Source organism: Panthera leo, chromosome C1, assembly GCF_018350215.1.
Source record: "Panthera leo isolate Ple1 chromosome C1, P.leo_Ple1_pat1.1, whole genome shotgun sequence".
Taxonomy (NCBI): domain Eukaryota; kingdom Metazoa; phylum Chordata; class Mammalia; order Carnivora; family Felidae; genus Panthera; species Panthera leo.
The window spans coordinates 28725706-28744382 of NC_056686.1; the positions used below are offsets into that span (position 1 = coordinate 28725706).

Below are 18677 nucleotides of genomic sequence, written 5' to 3' on the forward strand. Positions count from 1 at the left end.
CTCACATGGTGATTGGTGTAAACGTACCTCTTTGCCTGGTTTTCCGCCTCGGTCACTGTGTACTTCCTGGTTGTACTTTTCTATCCTGCTAAGTGTCCTCACCACGACCCCACCGCTGTGTACCTGCTCCAGTCACGGTGTGCCTGTTGACTGTCCCTGTCTCAGTCTGAAAGGTGCCTGTCTTTGCAATTATGGACCTACCTCCAACGCTGTGTACACCAACCTCTGTGTACCTGATTCACTCAGCGCGACCGTGACTGTCCCGTGGTCGGTCGGGGCGGACTTGTCGGGCGCTCCTAGGTCTGAACGTGCGTGGCTGTACCTGTACCGGCCCTCGCATCGCTGTGCGCACTCCGGTGAGTCCGCGCGCACCTGGCTCGGCCCACGCCTCCCGGACGCCGGCGGGCTGTGCGCTCCGGTCCCGCGGACGTCGGCGCCGCGGGGGCCCCGTGCCGCGTCCTGCGTGCGGCGTCCCGCGTCCCCGCCCCCCTTCGGGCCGGGCCGGCTGGCGCGCACCGGCTGCGGGGGCGGGGCCGGAGGCCGGGGCGGGGCGCCGCGGGGGCGGAGCAGGAAGGGGCGGTGGCCGCTCCGCCCCCTGCCGCCCGGGCCGGCAGCCGCCTCCCCTGCCCGGCTTCCGCGTCACGGTGCCGAACGCCACCTGCCTTCTCCGTATAAAGGCGCCACCGGCCTCGCCCCCAGGACTCGGCCCCATGGAGACGCCGCGGGTCGCGGCTGGCGCTCGGCGGGGTGAGGCGCGTGGCGGGGCGGGGGGCGCGGACCCCGGGGGAGGGTGGGCGGCGCGGGGAGGGCTCCGGCCGGTCCGGACGGGAGGGACGTGGGGCGGGTCTCTCCGATTTCGCCGGTCCCCGGGAACCCCTCTAACTTAGCCCAAGTTGGGGGGAGCCTCGGGGAGGGGGGCTGAGGTCCGGAGGGAGGCCGAGGGGCCGCGGAGCTCGGGGCCGCGACAGCCTCCGCGTCACCCGCGCCCGGCGGCCAACCAGAGTTTCCCAGCAACTTTTCTCGCCAGTGGGTCGCCTCGGAAACTTCCCCCCCCCCCCCCCCCCCCGGCCGGGGAGTCCGGCCGCGGGCCCTGCGCCTCCTCGGCCTGGGCTCCGAGCGCGGGGCGGGCGGAGGCGCTGACCTCAGCGGGGAAGCCCCCGGTACCCCCTCCCCCCCGCCAGCGCCTTCCAACCCCGGGTTTCCATCAGAGAGCCCCGCCCCGCAGCTGTGGGGGCGCGGCGACGTCCTCCGAGGCCTCCCAGGACTTCTGGCTCCCCAGGGTTGCCACGGGACTAGGGGCGGGGTAGGAAGTGGAGTCAGACAGCGTAAGTTCAAGTCCTTGCGCCACCAGCTAACAGCTGGATGACCTTAAGCAAGTTCTTGAAGTCTGTGGCTCAGCTTCATCCTGTATATACTGGGAATGATGACTTCTAGCTGGGACAGCTTTCGAGAGGGTAGGAGAGGTGACACGTGCGGCCGGCTTTGCCCGTTGCCACCAGTCAGTGTGGTCTCAACCTGTTGGGTGGGGTAGGGGCTGGAGAGGGGTAGGAGAGAGAGCCACTCCTAACTTTAATTCTTGTGGTTGTCCTACAGGAGCTGTGACAGGTGCTTTCCATCGGTGTGAGCTGTGAGTGGCAGGTGGAAAGAGGTCCACTCAGGAAGCCAGCCCCACCATGAGTCTGTGGGAACTTGACAGTCGTAGCTGCCAAGGTACTCCCAGGCCGGATCAGGAGCCCAGCACTGAGGAGGCATCGGCTGTGGAACTACAGATGAAGGTTGATTTCTTTCGGAAGCTAGGCTACTCATCTGCTGAGATCCACAGTGTCCTGCAGAAACTGGGGGTACAGGCCGACACCAACACGGTGCTGGGCGAGCTGGTCAAACATGGGTCAGCAGCCGAGCGGGAGCGCCAGGCTTCCCCGGACCCCTCTGCTCAGCTCCCCCTGGTCCCCCGGGGTGGGGGCACCCCCAAGGCTCCCACCCTGGAGCCCTCGCCCCCAGAGGAGAACAAGGAGGGCAGTGACCTGAGGCCTGTGGTCATTGATGGGAGCAATGTGGCCATGAGGTACGTGTCATTTCTGGGGCTAAGACCAGGGCCTGTGGCTGGGAATGGTGGCCATGTGTCTCTACACCTGTGGTAAAGAGGCCTTCAGGAAGGAGTGTGACCTGTTTTCACAGACCCATCTAGAGGAAGGGAAGGCCTTTTATTGAGGCTCTACGATGTGCCAAGAGACTCCCTTAATCCTTATGGCGTCTTGGAAGTGGGTCTGTTAGGAATGTTTTAGGGATGAGAACAGAGGCTCAAAGACGTGCTCATGGGCTCAGTATTGGTAAGTGGTAGAGCAAGGATTCGAACTTAAGCCCTTCTGTCTCTGGAGTCCACCTTATGCACTACGTCTCTCCCTGAAGGCCAGCACTCAATCTCAGTTCCTCTCTTGTGACATCAGGCAGCTTGGTGTAAGGAGAGTAGAGTGTGGGGCCAGCTCCTCCGTGTAGGAGCCAGTCACTTGATGTCCGTGAGCTTTCTCTGCTCAGTAGTAAGACCCAGCCAACCCCTGCTCAGGTGACATTTGTGAGGAGGGGCGGCACAGAGCCTGGAGAGAGACGGAAGCTCAGTAAGCTGTAGTTGTTCTTACTGCTGTTACTTAGGGTCTGGGGCCTCTGAGGCCTTGTTGTCCCAGACCTGGACCCCCAAGGAAGCAGGCCCAGGTACTGAGGCCTTTGTCGCTGTGACCAAGAGTGACCTCAAGGATCTGGCTTACATGGGGGGTGTGGGCAGGTCAGCTGTGACTTGGGTTGCCTCTGCTGCAAATGAGGCACCTGGGCCCCAGGGCCAAAGCCAGGACTCCATCCCAGTAACAGTCCCCTCTCCACGAAGACTGTCACAGGGAATGGGGGCAGGTGAAGCCAGGGGCCACGGCTGTCACTGACCCCACGGAGCACAAGCCTGCTTTCAATCCAGGCTGCTCCCTCTGGCCCTGCTTTCTCCCGGTCCTTCCAAAGTGGTTGCTGAGTCAGGGCTGGGTGGATCGTTCACCAGGAAAAGTTCCAATGGGCGTGGAGAGGGAGACCCCAGACTCAGGGTGGGGCCTGGAGAGGGCTCTTTGGTGCCAGAGGGGTCTCCCAGGTGGGCTGCCTAAGGCTTCAGTACCCAGAGCCCCTCCCACTCCCGGCCCAGCTGGGCCAAGTCAGCTGTAGGGCTGGTCCTGGCCCAGCTCAGTACGGATGCAGGTGGCCTGTTCTAGCCACCTTTGGATCAGTCTTCCCGTCTGGGAAATGGGCTGAGCCTAGGTGGGAGGTTGGGTAGAGCTGGCTGCCACACGGCTAGCGGCAGCTGGCTACAGTCTGTGCTTTGAGCATTAGGGGTCCCTTCTCAGGCTCCAGCAGCCTGTGGCTGGGCGAGGAGCTGCATATAGGTCTGTGACTTCTTCCCCTGGAGGCTTGGGTGGGCTGCACCAAGCTAAGGCTGCCTGCCAAGGACTGTCTTCCCACCCCCTCCCTCCCCAGGGGCAGCCATGTGCTGTGTGTGTTTGTATCCAGGCAGGAGGAGGAGGGGCCTGGGCGGGAGGAGGGGGGTGGCCCCGAGGGGAGCTGGGCTGGAGAGGCACCGCCTTGGGGGTTTCTGAGCTGGGGCTGTAGCAGGAGGGGAATTCCTGCCTCAAACTTCCTGTCTCAGCTGCTGCTGGGTTCCTGCCCTGCCGCCCTCGCCCCCAAGGGCAGACAGACCAGCCCCCACCGTATGCAAATCGTGGGGAAATTCACCTCTGTTTCCTTCTAAGGGAATTTTTCTCTTGTAGCTGGGCCCAGCCCGGGCAGATCTCTTTACCTGGGTAGCCTGGCCTAGCCCTGCCCTCTATCCTAGGGTGGGAGCAGCTGAGCCGGAGTCCCTACATCCTCACACATCTTAGCCAGTTCCCTCACCTTCTGGGCGAATGGGACTGCGGTGGGGGAGGGAGGATGTCTGGTTTTCCTGTGCCAGCACAGCTTCCTCCATTGCAACAAGAGGGACTAAAGTTAGCTCTAGGGAGGCACTCCTGGCCTGGCTTGACTTGAGGGACTACATCATGGGCTCTACTCCTGCCAAGAGCAAGGCTCTCCCTACCTGCCTCAGGAGTGCTTTCGGGGCTAGGACAGCTGCAGGCAGACTTGTCCCCAGCTCAGGCTTTTGATGCCCAGAGGCAGTACTCTGTCCTTGAAAGCTATGGCATCGCATGAAGTCCTAGGGCTGGCAGATGCTGGCCTCGGATGGGCCATATGCACGTACATACGTGTGTACAGAAGCAGGTCAGTGGGTGCATGTGCTGACTGCTTACCTGAGCCAGGGAGCCGAGCCAGGGGATGATCACGTTCCCAATGCGGAGACAGCAGAAGGCCCAGGGAGGGGCATCATGAAGACAAACCAGGGACCTGAGCCATACTGGAAGGTCAGGGAGGCTTCTCCGAGGCAGTGCCGTTTCACACGGGTCCCAAAGAGCAGGAGTTTGCCTGCTGCACTCTTGTCTCTTGTTCCCAGCCTGCCCCTACCTCTTAGCGCTTTGTTCAGACTCAAATTTGAGGGCTTTTCCTTCTGCTAGATAAACTTCAGGTCTTGCTGTTAAGGGACTAGAACAGCAAGCCAGTAGCCCCAGATGTGGGTTCAAGTTCTGTCTCCTACCACCAGCTAGGGAACCTTGGGTGAGTCGCAGAGCCTGGCTTTCCTTCATTGTGGCTTTGTTAAGGATGAAGACAGAAGGTGCGGGGCTCATCTGGCCCCCAATGGGAGCTTGGTGCCCGCTGACCGCCATCTGCCCCAAGGCCAGGGCTGGTACTTTGTACCTGTCTGAGCATCAGCACCCGTGGTGGTTATGAGCACAGGCCTGGGGCTCGCGTCTCTGTTTCACCATTGCCACAACTTCTGTGCTCTGTAGACCAGTCTTCTCATCTGAATGAAGGGGAAAGGGGCCTTTGATGATAGCACCCTCCTCAGAGGCTTGCTGACAATTCAGTGTTAAGCACTTTGGTTAGAGCCTGGCTCACAGCCCTCAGTAAATGTGAACTTTTTATTGTAAAGAAGCCTGGTGGACAGTGGGGAGGCCCCGCCACCTGGCAGGGATGAGCGCTGCCTTCAGCTGGACTTTGCCCCCCTACGATTTATGGAGACCTTCAGACCCGGGAGCCCCAGCCTATCCTCCAGACAGCCTCCGTGCCCTGCAGCTGCCCCACCTGCCTCTCTATCTTCTCGTGGGGCTATCACCCACCCCAAAACTACCCACAGGATGTGGTTGGCTGTGGCCTTGCCTCCTTTGTGTAACGTTTATTCTGTTTAATTTCACCAAGCGTAAGAGACTGAGAGCTGTTCACGGAGGGGTGAATGAGGGGCAGGGGCTGTTGAGGAGGGAGCTGCAGCTGGTCCCGTCCAGCGCCCCCAGCCTGGGCCTAGAGCCCTTCTACAACACCCAGGGTTCCCTGGGGGGGTCCCCTGGCCTCCTCTTATCCTCCCAGGAAGCCTCCACTTTGCTGGACTGTCTCTGGCCTCAAGCAAACAGGAAAGTTATGCTGCTGACATGGGCCCTTCTTACAGAGGCTGCAGGCTACCAGGCCCATTTTACAGATACGGAAACTGAGCCAGAGCAAGCTAGCAGCCCCTCGGGGCTGGCTTCTGGATCCAGCCACATTTGGACGGGGTGAAATCCAGTCATCAGACCACAGCAGGGAGTGTCCCATCTCCAGCTCCCCTGCTAACAGAGAGAGTCCCCTGGTGTCTTCCTGACTGTCTTTCTGCCTCAGGTCATGCCCTCCCCAGAAGGGTGAGGAAAGGACAGGGCGGTCTGGGTCTGGGCGTTTGGGGGAATTGGTAGTCTTGGGAGGAAAAGCAATGCCCTTTCACTTTCAGACTGAAAGGCTCCTCAGTGGCCTCTCCCACTCTGTCACTGCCGGCCTGTGTTGGACAATGGATCCTGGCTCCTTCCCCTTCGCCCTCCTGAGTCCCAGCCCCTGGGGCTTGTGTAGGACTGAACTTTAATCCACGTTTAATCCAGAACAATCTGGTTTCTCTTCAGTTAGCTGGGGCTCGTCCCTTCCCACCCCCACCCGCAGCACCGCCCAGCGGCCGAGGGAGGGGTGGTGACTCAGTGTGCCTGTGTGCATCTACGTCCCCGTGGTCCCAGCACCCCCGGGTGGGGCGGGAACCAGAAGGCTGCCAGAGCCTTTCCCCCACCCCCAGGTGTGTTGCAAGCGGCCTGACCCTCCCCCACATGGGAAGCGGGTGCCGCCAGATTCCTGGGCGTCTCCTCACTGTCGGGAGATGGAACTTCAGGGAAAGTCCCCGGTCTGGCCATCCCGGACGCTGTGGGAACCAGCAGGGAATGCAGGCCTTGGGCCAGAGGGCAGTGAGCTGAGCCCAGGGCAGGGGCCCGCAGAGCCACGCCCTCCTGCCTGCAGCTCGGGATGGCAGGCCAGCCATCCTCCAGGGCTGACCCTGTGCCCCTTCTTCTTCCCAGCCACGGGAATAAGGAGGTGTTCTCCTGCCGGGGCATCCTCCTGGCGGTGAACTGGTTTCTGGAGCGGGGCCACACAGACATTACGGTATTTGTACCATCCTGGAGGAAGGAGCAGCCTCGACCTGACGTGCCCATCACAGGTGAGTGGCATCTCTGGGTGGGGGGGTGCACTGCCCCAGCCGGGCTTTTTCCCCAGGGAGACGGTTTGGGTGTGACTGACCACTTCTGGGCCTCAAGCAGGGACCAGCTTGGTTTGTTTTTGCTTTTGTTTTTACTGTTTGTTTACTTTTGAGAGAGGAAGCGAGCATGAGTGAGGGGGGCGGGGAGGGGCACTGAGATCAGGGACAGAGGATCCCAAGCGGGTTCCGGGCTCTGCACTGACAGCAGAGAGCCCAACGCAGGGCTCGAACTCACCAACTGTGAGATCGTGACCGAACCAAACTCGGGTGCTTAACCGACTGAGCCACCCAGACGCCCCAAGGACCAGCATTTGTTTTCCTGGCTTCTGCTGTCCTCTGCCCCTGCCTGCCTTGGTGTACCTGGAGTTCGGAGCTCCTGTGCCTGGCCACCCAGAGGCTCTGGGTCCAGATGGGGCTCTGACCTGTGCTGCCACTGCCTCCCAGACCAGCACATCCTGCGGGAACTGGAGAAGAAGAAGATCCTGGTGTTCACCCCGTCGCGCCGGGTGGGCGGCAAGCGCGTGGTGTGCTATGACGACCGCTTCATCGTGAAGCTGGCTTTTGAGTCCGACGGCATCGTGGTCTCCAATGACACGTACCGGGACCTCCAGGGCGAGCGGCAGGAGTGGAAGCGCTTCATCGAGGAGCGGTTGCTCATGTACTCCTTCGTCAACGACAAGTACGTTCCTGGCTCCCGGGCCCCGGGGTCCCGGGGGAGAAGCCAGACGTGTCCTCTGGCACGGGGCTTTGCTGCGGGGAGCTCTGCTGGGGCTGCGGCCTTGTATCCAGGCAGCTTTGGGAGTGAGTGCAGGGGACTCACCACCAGGTAAAAGGGGCCAGGCTAGGCCAGGGGATCTGAATGTGGAGTTGCCGAAGCTTCTGTGATAGGATCTGGTCAGTGGTTCCCAGCACTCGCTCTCTGGCCAGAGGCTGGCGGATGGATGCAGCCTTAGTTTCAGATTTTCAGGTTGCTGGCCTCCCCATGCCCTCAGGGAGTGCCCAGCAAGAGAACTGCCCTGGCGGGGTCCTCCTCTCCTCCCTTGGGGCATTCCCGCCCTGGGCCCAGAGGTGTCCTGCAGGACGAACAGCAGTTTCCGGAGCTGCTCTCCCACCTACCCTGCAGGTTCATGCCCCCCGATGACCCCTTGGGCCGTCACGGGCCAAGCCTGGACAACTTCCTGCGGAAGAAGCCACTCACAGCCGAGCACCGGAAGCAGCCGTGTCCCTATGGTAAGAGACCCAGCTGCCCCCTCACTCCTTCCCCTTCCTCTCTCATCCAAGGCAGCCTGGGCCCCCGAGTGCTTCCTCTCCGAGCCCACCCAGCCCCACGTTTCTTGTGCCCCACCTTTCCCCCTCCCAGCCCTGGTTCTGGAACCCCTTGCTTAGACACCCCCTCATTTTCTTCCAGGGAGGAAATGCACCTATGGGATCAAATGCCGGTTCTTCCACCCAGAGCGGCCCAGCCGCCCCCAGCGCTCTGTGGCTGATGAGCTCCGTGCCAGTGCCCTCCTCTCACTCCCTAGGGCCCCGAGCAAGGAGAAGAGTGGCCGGCGGCCTTCACCTTCATCCCAGCCCGGCTCTCTGCCGGCAGAGCATGAGCAGGGCAGCCTAGATGGGAAGAAGCTGGGAGCCCGGGCATCGCCAGGGCCGCACCGAGAGGGTCTGACACAGACCTTCGCCCCAGCGGGCAGGAGCCTCCCACCTAGCGGGCGCAGCGGCAGCAGCTTTGGGCCCGCAGACTGGTTCCCACAGACGCTGGATTCTCTCCCATACAACTCCCAAGAGTGCCTGGACTCAGGCATCGGCTCCCTGGAGAGCCAGATGTCAGAACTGTGGGGGGTCCGAGGAGGAGGCCCTGGAGAACCCGGCCCGCCTCGGGGCCCTTATGCTGGCTACGGCCCCTACGGGGCCGAGCTCCCGGCCACTCCAGCCTTCCCTACCTTTGGACGGGCCGTGGGTGCCGGCCACTTCAGTGTCCCTGCTGACTATGCCCCGCCGCCAGCTGCCTTTCCACCCCGAGAGTATTGGTCTGAGCCGTACCAGCTGCCCCCACCCACCCCAGTCCTGCCGGAGCGGCAGGTGCCAGGCCCAGGGGCCGACCGGGGCCCGTGGGCCGGGGCCGGGAGCCTAGCCAAGGAGCGAGCCAGTGTGTACATCAAGCTGTGCGGGGTGTTTCCCCCGCACCTGGTGGAGGCCGTGATGGGGCGCTTCCCTCAGCTCCTGGACCCCCAGCGGCTGGCTGCTGAGATCCTTTCTTACCAGCCCGGGCACCCCAGCGAGTGACCCAGCCGTGCGGCTGCCAGCCCTAAGGCTTGACAGAGGGAGGAGTAAAGTAGGGAAGGGAACCCACAAACCAAAGATACTGTAGGATTGGTCCTGGCCCACCTGGCACCTGGAGCCGGCTGCCGAGTGGGGCAGGAACGATCACCCTGTTGATGCACATTGTATCTGTAGTTTAAGGAGACGCCGCCTTAAAGGCGTCAGTCCGTGGCTGAAGCCCAAACCCTCCTTTCTCTCAGAGGGCGGGGAGGGAGGTGGTGGGGAGCAGAGGCCTGGGCTGGGGGCCCTGCGCACGACCCCCCACCTCCGCCCCACCCCTGGGATGCCGGCCTCGGCTGGCTAGTTAGGCACTGTGTGCCTGCCCTCCAAGGGCCCCTCCTGTACGCCAATGAGGCCTCATCAGTGCTCTCGCAGGGCACCGGGCCTCATGTTAGTAAGCAAGATGCTTCTTAATAACCCACCTTCTGACCCACTCTGTTCGCAGCGCCCTTGCCCCCGCGGGGGGTGGGGTGGGGGGAGCGGGCCAAGGGCCCTCTGTCCCTACCCCCTCTTCCCTTCCTTCTATACTGAGTCCTCTCACCCTTCCCCGAGGGTGGGGACACGTATTGGTGTTGTACAGGTGTCATGTTAACTACTTTAAGTGGAAGTCCTTGCGCTCCCTTAACACGTCAATAAAGTACAATGTGAGCCCCTTTAAGAGATGCTGGTCTTTGTCGTACCCGGGGGTTGAGCCGGCCTTTGGGCAAGGAGAGGTCGGCAGGTGGGCACCAAAGTGCTCAGCCCCCGGGGGCGGAGGCTTCCTTTACTGAGAGAAGGCGGTGGGGCGACACAGGCAGGATCGGGCTGTTCCCCTTTTCCGTCCTGGGACCGGAGCCGAGGGCAGAAAACTATCTGGCTGAGAATAGGGCTTCCAGGAGAGTTTGGGAGAGAAGGGGGTGGGGAAGCCCTTGGGTGCTCGGCTCAGGCACCATCTTCCCAGACACTGTGGTGTTCTAGGGGCCGAGCTGCACAGCGGAGCAGGGGGCGCCTAGGGGGCAGCCTGGAGAGGCGGTGCCAGGCTAACCTCCAAGCGGGAGGTTAGGGGTCCTGGTCCTAAACTCAAGAACTGGCTCTGCCACCCCAATTATGTCACCTGGGGCAAGTGACCACCCCACTCTGGGTCTCCCATTTCCTCATCTGCGAAGTGGTGATAATGTACCCACCTTACAGGATTGTAGGGGGTACACAAGAGCATGCTTGTTGAGTGCGTGACCCAACGCCTGGCACATAGTAAGTGCTCATTAAAGAGCCTCTGGCGTCGTTCTCTGTGGGCTGTGTTCACCTCACCATTTCAACCTTCTTATCTGCCCCGAGAAGGAAGTCAGCCAGGAATATATGAATTTTTTCTTTTTTTTTTCCCCCAGATGGATAAATGAGATATAAATGTTAAATATTTTATGTTTTTAAAAAATTTTTAATGTTTATTTTTGAGAGAGTGAGAGCGCCAGCGGAGGAGGGGCAGAGAAAGAGACACAGAATCTGAAACAGGCTCTGGGCTCTGAGCTGTCAGCAGAGAGCCCCGATGTGGGCTGGAACCCACAGGCCGTGACATCACGACCTGAGCTGAAGTTGGACGCTTAACCGACTGAACCACCCAGGCGCCCGGAATGTTAAATATTTAAGTGAAAAGTGGGGCTGTCAAATGATCCCCAAACACCATCAACAGGGCAAAATGGAAAAATACAGTTTTAATAATTCTATATTTGAACATCTCACCTAATTTGTACTTATTGTTTATGAAGCTTTTATAGTATCTGTATTTTTTTTAGAAACTGTTCTAGCACAGAACAGCTGTGCGGCAAGTTGAGGAAAATGCCACACTGGCGATCTCCCTGCACATTAGGCCCCCGCTTCGTTCTTCACCCTGAACATTCTTTAGAAGCCTGCACTGGGCAGGAACCCAGGCGCAAGGTGGGAAGGAACTCAGCAAACATTATCTCGAAGCCTCCACACCTGCTCTTCAAGGCGCCCCGTGCCCATTGCTTCCAGCCTCCTTCGAAGGTTTTATCTGCACAAAGAAATGTCATTGCCTTATTTATAAAATACTTTCTTCCCATCAAGGACTGTATTCCAGATAAAAGGCTTTTTTATGGGCCTCTGTTGCTTTGTATGGAACAGGAAGCTGCTGCTTGTGTTTTGAGGGATGGGGGAAGGGTCCTACAGGCCAGCGGCAGCAGGCAACGGGGCTAGACCGGGGGTGGCTAATGTCTAGAGGCTGTGCCTGGCCCTGCTGGTTCGTTGACCGGCACCAACAAGGACAGCAGAGCCCATGAGGCAGGTGCCAGCCGAGTCTGGGCTCCGGCGAGGGTTGAGTCAGTCCAGGGTCCTGACGGCCTGCACCTGCACCCAGCTTGGCTGTGCCAGCCATCCGGGGCTTGGAGCTGCTCTGTCCAGGGCCTCTTTCTCAATCTGGCAGCCAGGCCCGATGCCCAGGATGTATCTTTCCCATGACTTGGGCTGTCACTGCAAAGCTCCGCACCACCTCCTGCCCTGCCCGCTGAGGCACCTTTCCTCACAAGGCCTCAGTGTTCCCACCTGTAAAAGGGACACAAGGATCCCTGCATCTCTCTAGACTGACAAGAGGATACCTCAGTTGGTGTGGTGCCAGCCTGAGAGGGAAAAGTCCTGGCCGTGTGGCCCTGGGCCGCTCACTTCCCTCAGCTCCCTGGCTTGCCTCACAAAAGAGTTGTAAGGTTCCCACAGGCTCGTGGGAAGGAGAGGGTGCCAGGGCAGGAACTGATCCTGAGACAGAAGTTCAAGCCACCGAGGCGTGGAGAGGATCAGACTCAGGTGGCTGCCCGCATGCCCTTTCCTCCTCTGCCTTCCTGGTTCTAGAAGTTGAGAAGCTGGTGGGGAAACCAGTGAGTATGCAAATCCTTGCCCTGTTGGGAAATGATCCTGGGGAGCTCCCGGTGCATGGCCTCCTGCCAGCCCTTCCCGAACCCCCTCCCACACATCCCCCACCTGACCCTGGGGCTCTTACCAGCTGGGGCCAGGCCCTGAGTCTCCTTGCCAGCTGTCTCAATGCGGGTTAATCCTGCTGGGGGCACAGGGTGACTCCAGAAACCTTGGCCTCCCTGGCAGAGAATGACCTGGCCCCCAACGGATGAGAGTCCCTGCCCACTCTGTCCCCATCCCACTTTGTTAGCCTGAGGAACACCCAGTGGTCTCCGAAGAGCTGGGGAACTTCAGCCAGGAGCAGGAGGGCTCTGAGGCTCCAGGGGAGTAGCTGGTTCTCCCAGGCCACCCACCCCGAGACTGCTAGCACCTCGAACATTGTTGGTCTCCCTCAGGGTGGCGTGGGGCAGTGGCTGAGAAGAGGCCACTGCTGACCATGCAGTTGCCACTTCCTTCTCTCATGTCCCCTCCCCTACAGAGAAGGGCAGGGCCCCCGGCCCAGAAGGAGGGGGTGGGCAGGCCTCCATCAGAGAAACTGGGACCCAGTGAAACACAAATCTAGGAGGTGGGTGTGGGGAGGGTGGTGGAGCCACCAGCCCAAAGCCCAGGCCCGGCTGGTCCCCTGGGGGCTCCTGGTCCCCTGGGGGCTCCTGCCCCCAAACAAGGCGGTCTCAGGATCCTAGCACTCTTTCTCTGGGGCTTCTCAAATCTCTGGCTCATTTTCTTCCCCCTAGACCAGAGCAGAGTGGGTGGAGTTAAGAGCAGTGAGTAAGTGCCTGTTCAGGGGACCTCCTTGTTCAAGGGAAGGGTGTGGGAGATTTGGCTGAAAAAGACAGGAAGGAAAGCCCTGCAATTAAGGAAACTCAAGCCATCCCAGGCCAGGATATGTAAATCCTTCCAGCTAGTTCCTGGATGGGGAGGAGGCCTCAGGCTGTCCTCCTAGGATGTGGCTTCCTGGAGCCCTTCTCAAGGCAGCTGCTGGCCATCTCAAGTTGTCTGCCCATGTAAGAAATGGCTGCAAAGGTGGAAGAAAAGGATCAGGCAACCCATAGCAACCCACACTGACTCCGACATGTTGCTGGGTCTGGGAAGGGTCCAGCGGCTCAGATTCTGGCTGCTGTCCAGAGAAGAGCCCCACTGAAGGCCAGGGGTGCTTATGGTGCTCTGCCTGCCACCTGCTGGCACCTCCTGGTATGACTGTCTGTGCAGCAGGGGGCGGCTCAGCCCTCACAGCCACCAGCACTGGCCTGAACGAAATGCCAAGAGACAAGCATCTCCAATAGGATCTGAAAACAAGAATTTAAAGAGAATAATATGGAGAGTGCTAAGGCAAAAATGGGAATTCTTTTTTTTTTAATACTTTTTTTTTTTTTTTTGGTAACACTTATTTTTGGGAGAACGCAAGTGGGGGAGGGGCAGAGAGAGGGGGACAGAGGATCCTAAGCGGGCTCTGCGCTGACAGACAGCAGTGAGCCAGATGTGAGGCTCGAACTCACGAACCGTGAGATCATGACCTGAAGTTAGACGCTCAACTGACTGAGCCACCCAGGTGCCCTTTTTTTTTTTTTTTTTTTTTTAATGTAAGCTCTATGCCCAATGCGGGGCTTGAACTCATGACCCTGAGATCGAAAGTCAGTTCTACCAACTAAGCCAGCCAGGTGCCCCCAAAATGGGAATTCTTAATGGCGTCTGCAGCTCCACCTGGCAAAGCGGCACCAGACGTCACGGTCACGCCTCCTACAAAACGGGAAGCTCCAGAAAATTCCAACTCCTATGGGTAACAAATAACCCAAGAAAAATCCTCAGGAACTGGAGGAATAAGGAAAGGGAGAAAAACAAAGCATTCACATTTCAAAAGTGATTGGGGCGATAAAAATCACAGTGAGATCCGTGTTTTAACCCCTTGGTACATTCTCTACAGCTCAGCAATCCCACTGCTAAGAATCCTGTTTGCAAAGCCGAAGGCGCCATGATACTGCCCGAAATGGCAAAAGAAGGAAAAGAGCATTCATGCCATCAGAAGACCGGTTACATAAATTTTGGTGTAAGCATATAAAGGAATGTGAAGTAGCCGACAGAAGTGAGGCGGCTGCATTTACAGAACACTTTCCAAGCTGGATTACTAGATCAAAAACGTATGCCACCATTTTTTGTAAAAGCCACATGCGTGTGTGCGAATAAACTCCTTTGGGAGGACACGCAATGAACTGCCTCTGGGAAGGACAACTAGTCGCTGAGGGACAGGTGGGCTGACTTTTTTCCTTGACCCTACTCCAGCCCTATTTGAATGTATGTCGTTTGCATGTGTTACTTATTCAAATGAAATATTTTAAAGCCTGAGGAAGGTACAGAAGTAAGTTATGGGGGTGGGGGTGGGGATCTGAAGAGGGTTATTTTGGCCTGGGCGGGGCGGGGGGGGGGTCCTCTAAAGTTTATTCTAGTACACGAACAGTCAACACTTAGAGCACAACATGTGCATGTTGTTAAAACATGACAACTGCCCATTCTGAAGATCAAAACGGTTGAATGTCAGCGACTGCTTGCGGTTCAACTGAACATTTATGAATTATCTACATGTACTAATGAGTATTTACGGAGACTGTATCACAACACATTCAGAGAACCAAAACAGGCTGAGCCAGAAAATGGATACAAATCGAAGGCCCGATATGCTCTTCCCACCTGCCATGAGCCATCCTCCAAACCCTCCTTCCTGGGGACCACCACCCTGAGCTGAAGTGGGGATCAGAATCCATACCACCGGCTGTCTTAGCAGTGAGAACCTTTACTCTGCAGAAGCAGTTTCTTTTTTCTTAACTTTTTTCAACGTTTTATTTATTTTTGAGAGAGGGAGAAGAGTGCAAGTGGGGGAGGAGGGAGAGAGAGGGAGACACAGGATCTGAAGCAGGCTCCAGGCTCCCAGCTGTCAGCACAGAGCCCGATGTGCGGCTCGAACCGACGAACCCCAAGATCACGACCTGAGCTGAAGTCAGCTGCCCAACCGACTGAGCCGACCCAGGCGCCCCTGCAGAAGCAGTTTTTGAAGCCAAGTGAAAACGGTTTCAAATCATGAAGCTTCCCATTTAGAAATTCAGACACGAGCACATTGACATTAACACAGGAATGAGAATCCCAATTCCTTCCGACTCTCTCCGCATCTTCCACGCACAGCATCTTCCCCAGGCACTGAGGAGGACACCAATCTGGGAGAAGTCACTGTGTACAAAGAAGCACAAAGCCGCTCTGTCTCTCTCCACACTGCGCCAGGGCAGTGGCCCTGGAGTCGGGCTTCAGAGGTGAACTTCTACATGTAGTAATTAATGCCTCAGTCATTTGGAGTGAGGCTGAGGGGCAGAGCAGTCAAGAATAAAAGCAGAACAACTAGGTCACAGCGTGTTTCAAAACAGCGTATTTACTCCTTTCAAAGTTTGGCCATTTTAATATTTATTCCAATGCCCTTATTCACCGCACAGGTTGAGATATCGACAATACTCTCTATAGACTACTGAACAGAGTATTCTAGAGCACCCCAAGGCTCAATTTGTGCAAGCACTGGAAAGGCACCCGAGACACATACAGCAGCTCTGAAAAACCTACGCTCAGCTTGTACGGGCTGGATCCGAACTTACGGCGCTTCCCTCGGCCCCTCCCCCAGAAGAGCTTCCGAGATCTTTCACTTGGTGGGTTGTCCCTGCTCTCCATCTTCAACTTTGTAGGGTCAGATGCTATTGAGAACATTTTGAGTTGTTTTTTTTTTAAATTTTTTTTAATGTTTATTTGTTTTTGAGAGAGAAAGAGACAGAATGCGAGTGGGTTGGGGCAGAGAGAGAGGGAGGCACAGAATCTGAAGCAGGATCCAAGCTCCAAGCTGTCAGCACAGAGCCTGACATGGGGCTCGAACTCACGAACTGTGAGATCATGACCTGAGCTGAAGTCCGACGCTCAACCGACTGAGCCACCCAGGCGCCCCGAGAACATTTTGAGTTTCAACAAAGTATTTCCTCAGCCCCTGGAAGAGCATACTTGAGACTCCCTAGGGAGCTCTGTACAGACACCTCCCTTCCAGGAGAAGACACAAAATACAACTACCAAGTGCCTGGGTATTTTAAAATGTCTCATAACTACCAAAAGGAGCGAAGGACAATCTCTTCCCGATGTGGACATGAGAAGCCTAAAGGCCTAAAGCAAAATACCATTCCAAACCCAAGTAACCTGGTGAAGACCTGTCCGGAAGGAAGCCCCTCTCAGGGCTCCTGGCAGCTGTTCCGGTTCCGAGGTCATCGGCCCAGTGGATGTTTGTGAACAAACTTAGTTAATAAGCAAAGTTACAAGCCCCTCTCAGGGCTCCTGGCAGCTGTTCCGGTTCCGAGGTCATCGGCCCAGTGGATGTTTGTGGACAAACTTAGTTAATAAGCAAAGTTACAAACATCACAAGCACGGTAAGCAGGATCTCTTGGGTTTCTTTCCTAAACCTCCCCAATCTAAAGACACAAGCAGTCTCTCAGGACGTAAATATCTTCGGTCTGTGGCCAGCTTTCAGGACAACTGGCAGGTCCCCTAATCAATGATTAAAACTTTATAGAGAAAAGAAGTATAAAGCAAGCAGCCTACTTCTAACCATGATTATACATACACGTGTATTCACATACAGGGGTATGCTTTTATTTATTTACTTTTTTTTTTTTTTTAATTTTAACTGTTGATTTATTTTTGAGAGAAAGAGAGAGAGGGCGAGTGGAGGGGAAGAGAGAGAGAGGGAGGCACAGAATCCGAAGCAGGCTCCAGGCTCTGAGCTGTCAGCACAGAGCCTGATGCGGGGCTCGAACCCACAAACTGTGAGATCATGACCTGAGCCGAAGCCAGAGGCCTAACCGACTGGGCCACCCAGGCGCCCCAAGTATGTTTTTAAATAATACATCTTTTTAATTGCAATCCGACTAGACCTCCAGCAAATGTCAGAGAGTCAGAAATATTTTCAGGTTTGCTGTGTGCTTTTCCTTGGGATCATGGAAACTGTAGGAACCCCCACTCCTCTCTTCCGGGAAAGGGAGAAACTGACAAAGAAGGACAGAGAAAGCTTCTGGTTCCCATTGTTTTCAGTTTTACAGTTGTTTCTTTTTTTAAGGAACAATCTAAATATAAGAAACTATTTTCTTAAAAATGCAGACACCGGACTCCTCTTACCAAAGACATAGCCAAAGACATCTAATTAGCCACAGAGTCAAAAAAAAAAAAAAAGTTTATTAGAGAACAAGACTGAAAGCGTTTGCACATCCGACAAGGTAGACTCATTCTGATAACAGATGCCATCCGTATTCAGCTCTACCAATATTATCACAATGGAACATATTTTTTCTAACAAAGATATGGGCATAAATCAAGGACTATGACTAAACAGCATCAAAGGAAAGGTGGGGCCCCAAATCTTATCCCACAGACTGATTCGCAACATAGGATTTCAATCAAACACTCCTAATGCAGTGGTTCGCAACCTGGCTTCTTATCAGAATCCCAGGAACTCTTTGGAAGGAAATCCCCAAAACTAGACTGCACCCCAGTCAGAGTCTCTGGTGGGGGGAGGGCCCAGGCATCGGTAGGTCTTTAAGCTCTCCAGGTGATTCCAGTGAGCAGCCGAGGTAGAGCACCACTCAAGAGGCAGGTGACAGTTCAACAAATCGGCAAGATCCTCAGCTCGGCCGGCCCGGTGAGGAAGGGGGTCTGCCGGGCATCGCTGGCTCTCGCGGATCCTATCTTTCACTCTGCTCAAGAACTCCATACGTTACTGGCTTTGGGTGCAACTGAGAGCCTTTCCATATGCCTTAATGATTTTTAGAGCAATGTTTAATCAGGCAGATACCAGCAAAGAGAGAAAAATGGAGAATGAATGAAATTTCCATCAGGCATGATATGAATAAATAAAATAAGTGAAAAAACAATCTCAGGTTTAAAAGTAAAGCATGAGAAGTCAACACCTGTGAAATTTTATTTATATAAAAGAATAAAAATATTTTAAAAGGATTGATTTAAACTTAGGTCTTTCAGCTTTTCCTGTTCCTTGAACATGAAACTGCTTCCAACGCAGAAAGATTTAAGATAGGTAATTATTAAATAAACACTCTTTACCTTTCCCCTGCAAAAAAAAAAAAAAACACAGAGCCGCGTTTCCCATCTTATTTATGGTAAACCAGATCATTCTCTGTTAAAAATAGTGGCAACTGCGCGAAGCGGACGATCAGATATGCCAGCAGGAAGGTATGAGCTGTACAATGGCATTACAAAAAGTCCCAAAAGAAAAGAAGATGGTAAAAACAATAGAAAAATAATAAAACACAAACAAAATAGGAAAATGCCAGATATTTACAGCCTCCCTCTGAAATGTGACCTATGTTCTACTTTCAGCATAAAACAAAACCGGAGAACAAGTCTCGATGGGTATCACAGACGAAGCTGGTGCCAGCCAGTTTGGGGGGGGGGGGGCGGTGGAGGGGGGGAGACACTCATTCCAAGAAGGGAAAAACGCACAGTTAGCAACTTGCTGGAATTGTAACCACGTCTTGGTCTTCTTGCTGTTCTGTTACCAAAAATGACACAAAGTAAATGATCCAATGTGGTCTTACAGAAATGACTTGTCACCACGGTTCAGAACAAACTATTCAGAGTCACAGGCACTGGGTCTGGGAAAGCAGAGGTGGGTGGCCGCACACTCAGGTGAGGGATATTTATCTTTGTGAGGTCGGAGGAGGGAAGCAGGGCTCTATAGCCTGGAAGCTTCTGCACTAATGAGTCTTCTAATAGTCCTAAA

The 18677-nt window shown here is 56.0% G+C and overlaps 2 protein-coding genes across 5 annotated transcripts in view; one reads left to right on the top strand and one right to left on the bottom strand.

Moving 5' to 3' along the window:
- Nucleotides 1–614: 614 nt before the first annotated feature.
- Nucleotides 615–9635, top strand: ZC3H12A (zinc finger CCCH-type containing 12A). Its single transcript, XM_042951887.1, has 6 exons — nucleotides 615–747; nucleotides 1594–2065; nucleotides 6480–6619; nucleotides 7103–7337; nucleotides 7782–7888; nucleotides 8067–9635. Exons 2-6 carry the CDS (start codon nucleotides 1674–1676, stop codon nucleotides 8939–8941), a joined length of 1749 nt encoding a protein of 582 aa, XP_042807821.1. The 5' UTR covers nucleotides 615–747; nucleotides 1594–1673; the 3' UTR covers nucleotides 8942–9635.
- Nucleotides 9636–10658: 1023 nt separating this feature from the next.
- MEAF6 (MYST/Esa1 associated factor 6) overlaps nucleotides 10659–18677 on the bottom strand; it is a 33673-nt gene continuing 25654 nt past the window's right edge. Inside the window, exon 6 of one of the 4 annotated variants that reach the window (XM_042951476.1) lies at nucleotides 10659–10985. In XM_042951476.1, the coding sequence (XP_042807410.1) occupies nucleotides 10982–10985 (4 nt within the window). In that variant the 3' untranslated portion in view covers nucleotides 10659–10981. The other 3 variants (XM_042951472.1, XM_042951473.1, XR_006205913.1) reach the window with 3 other exon arrangements.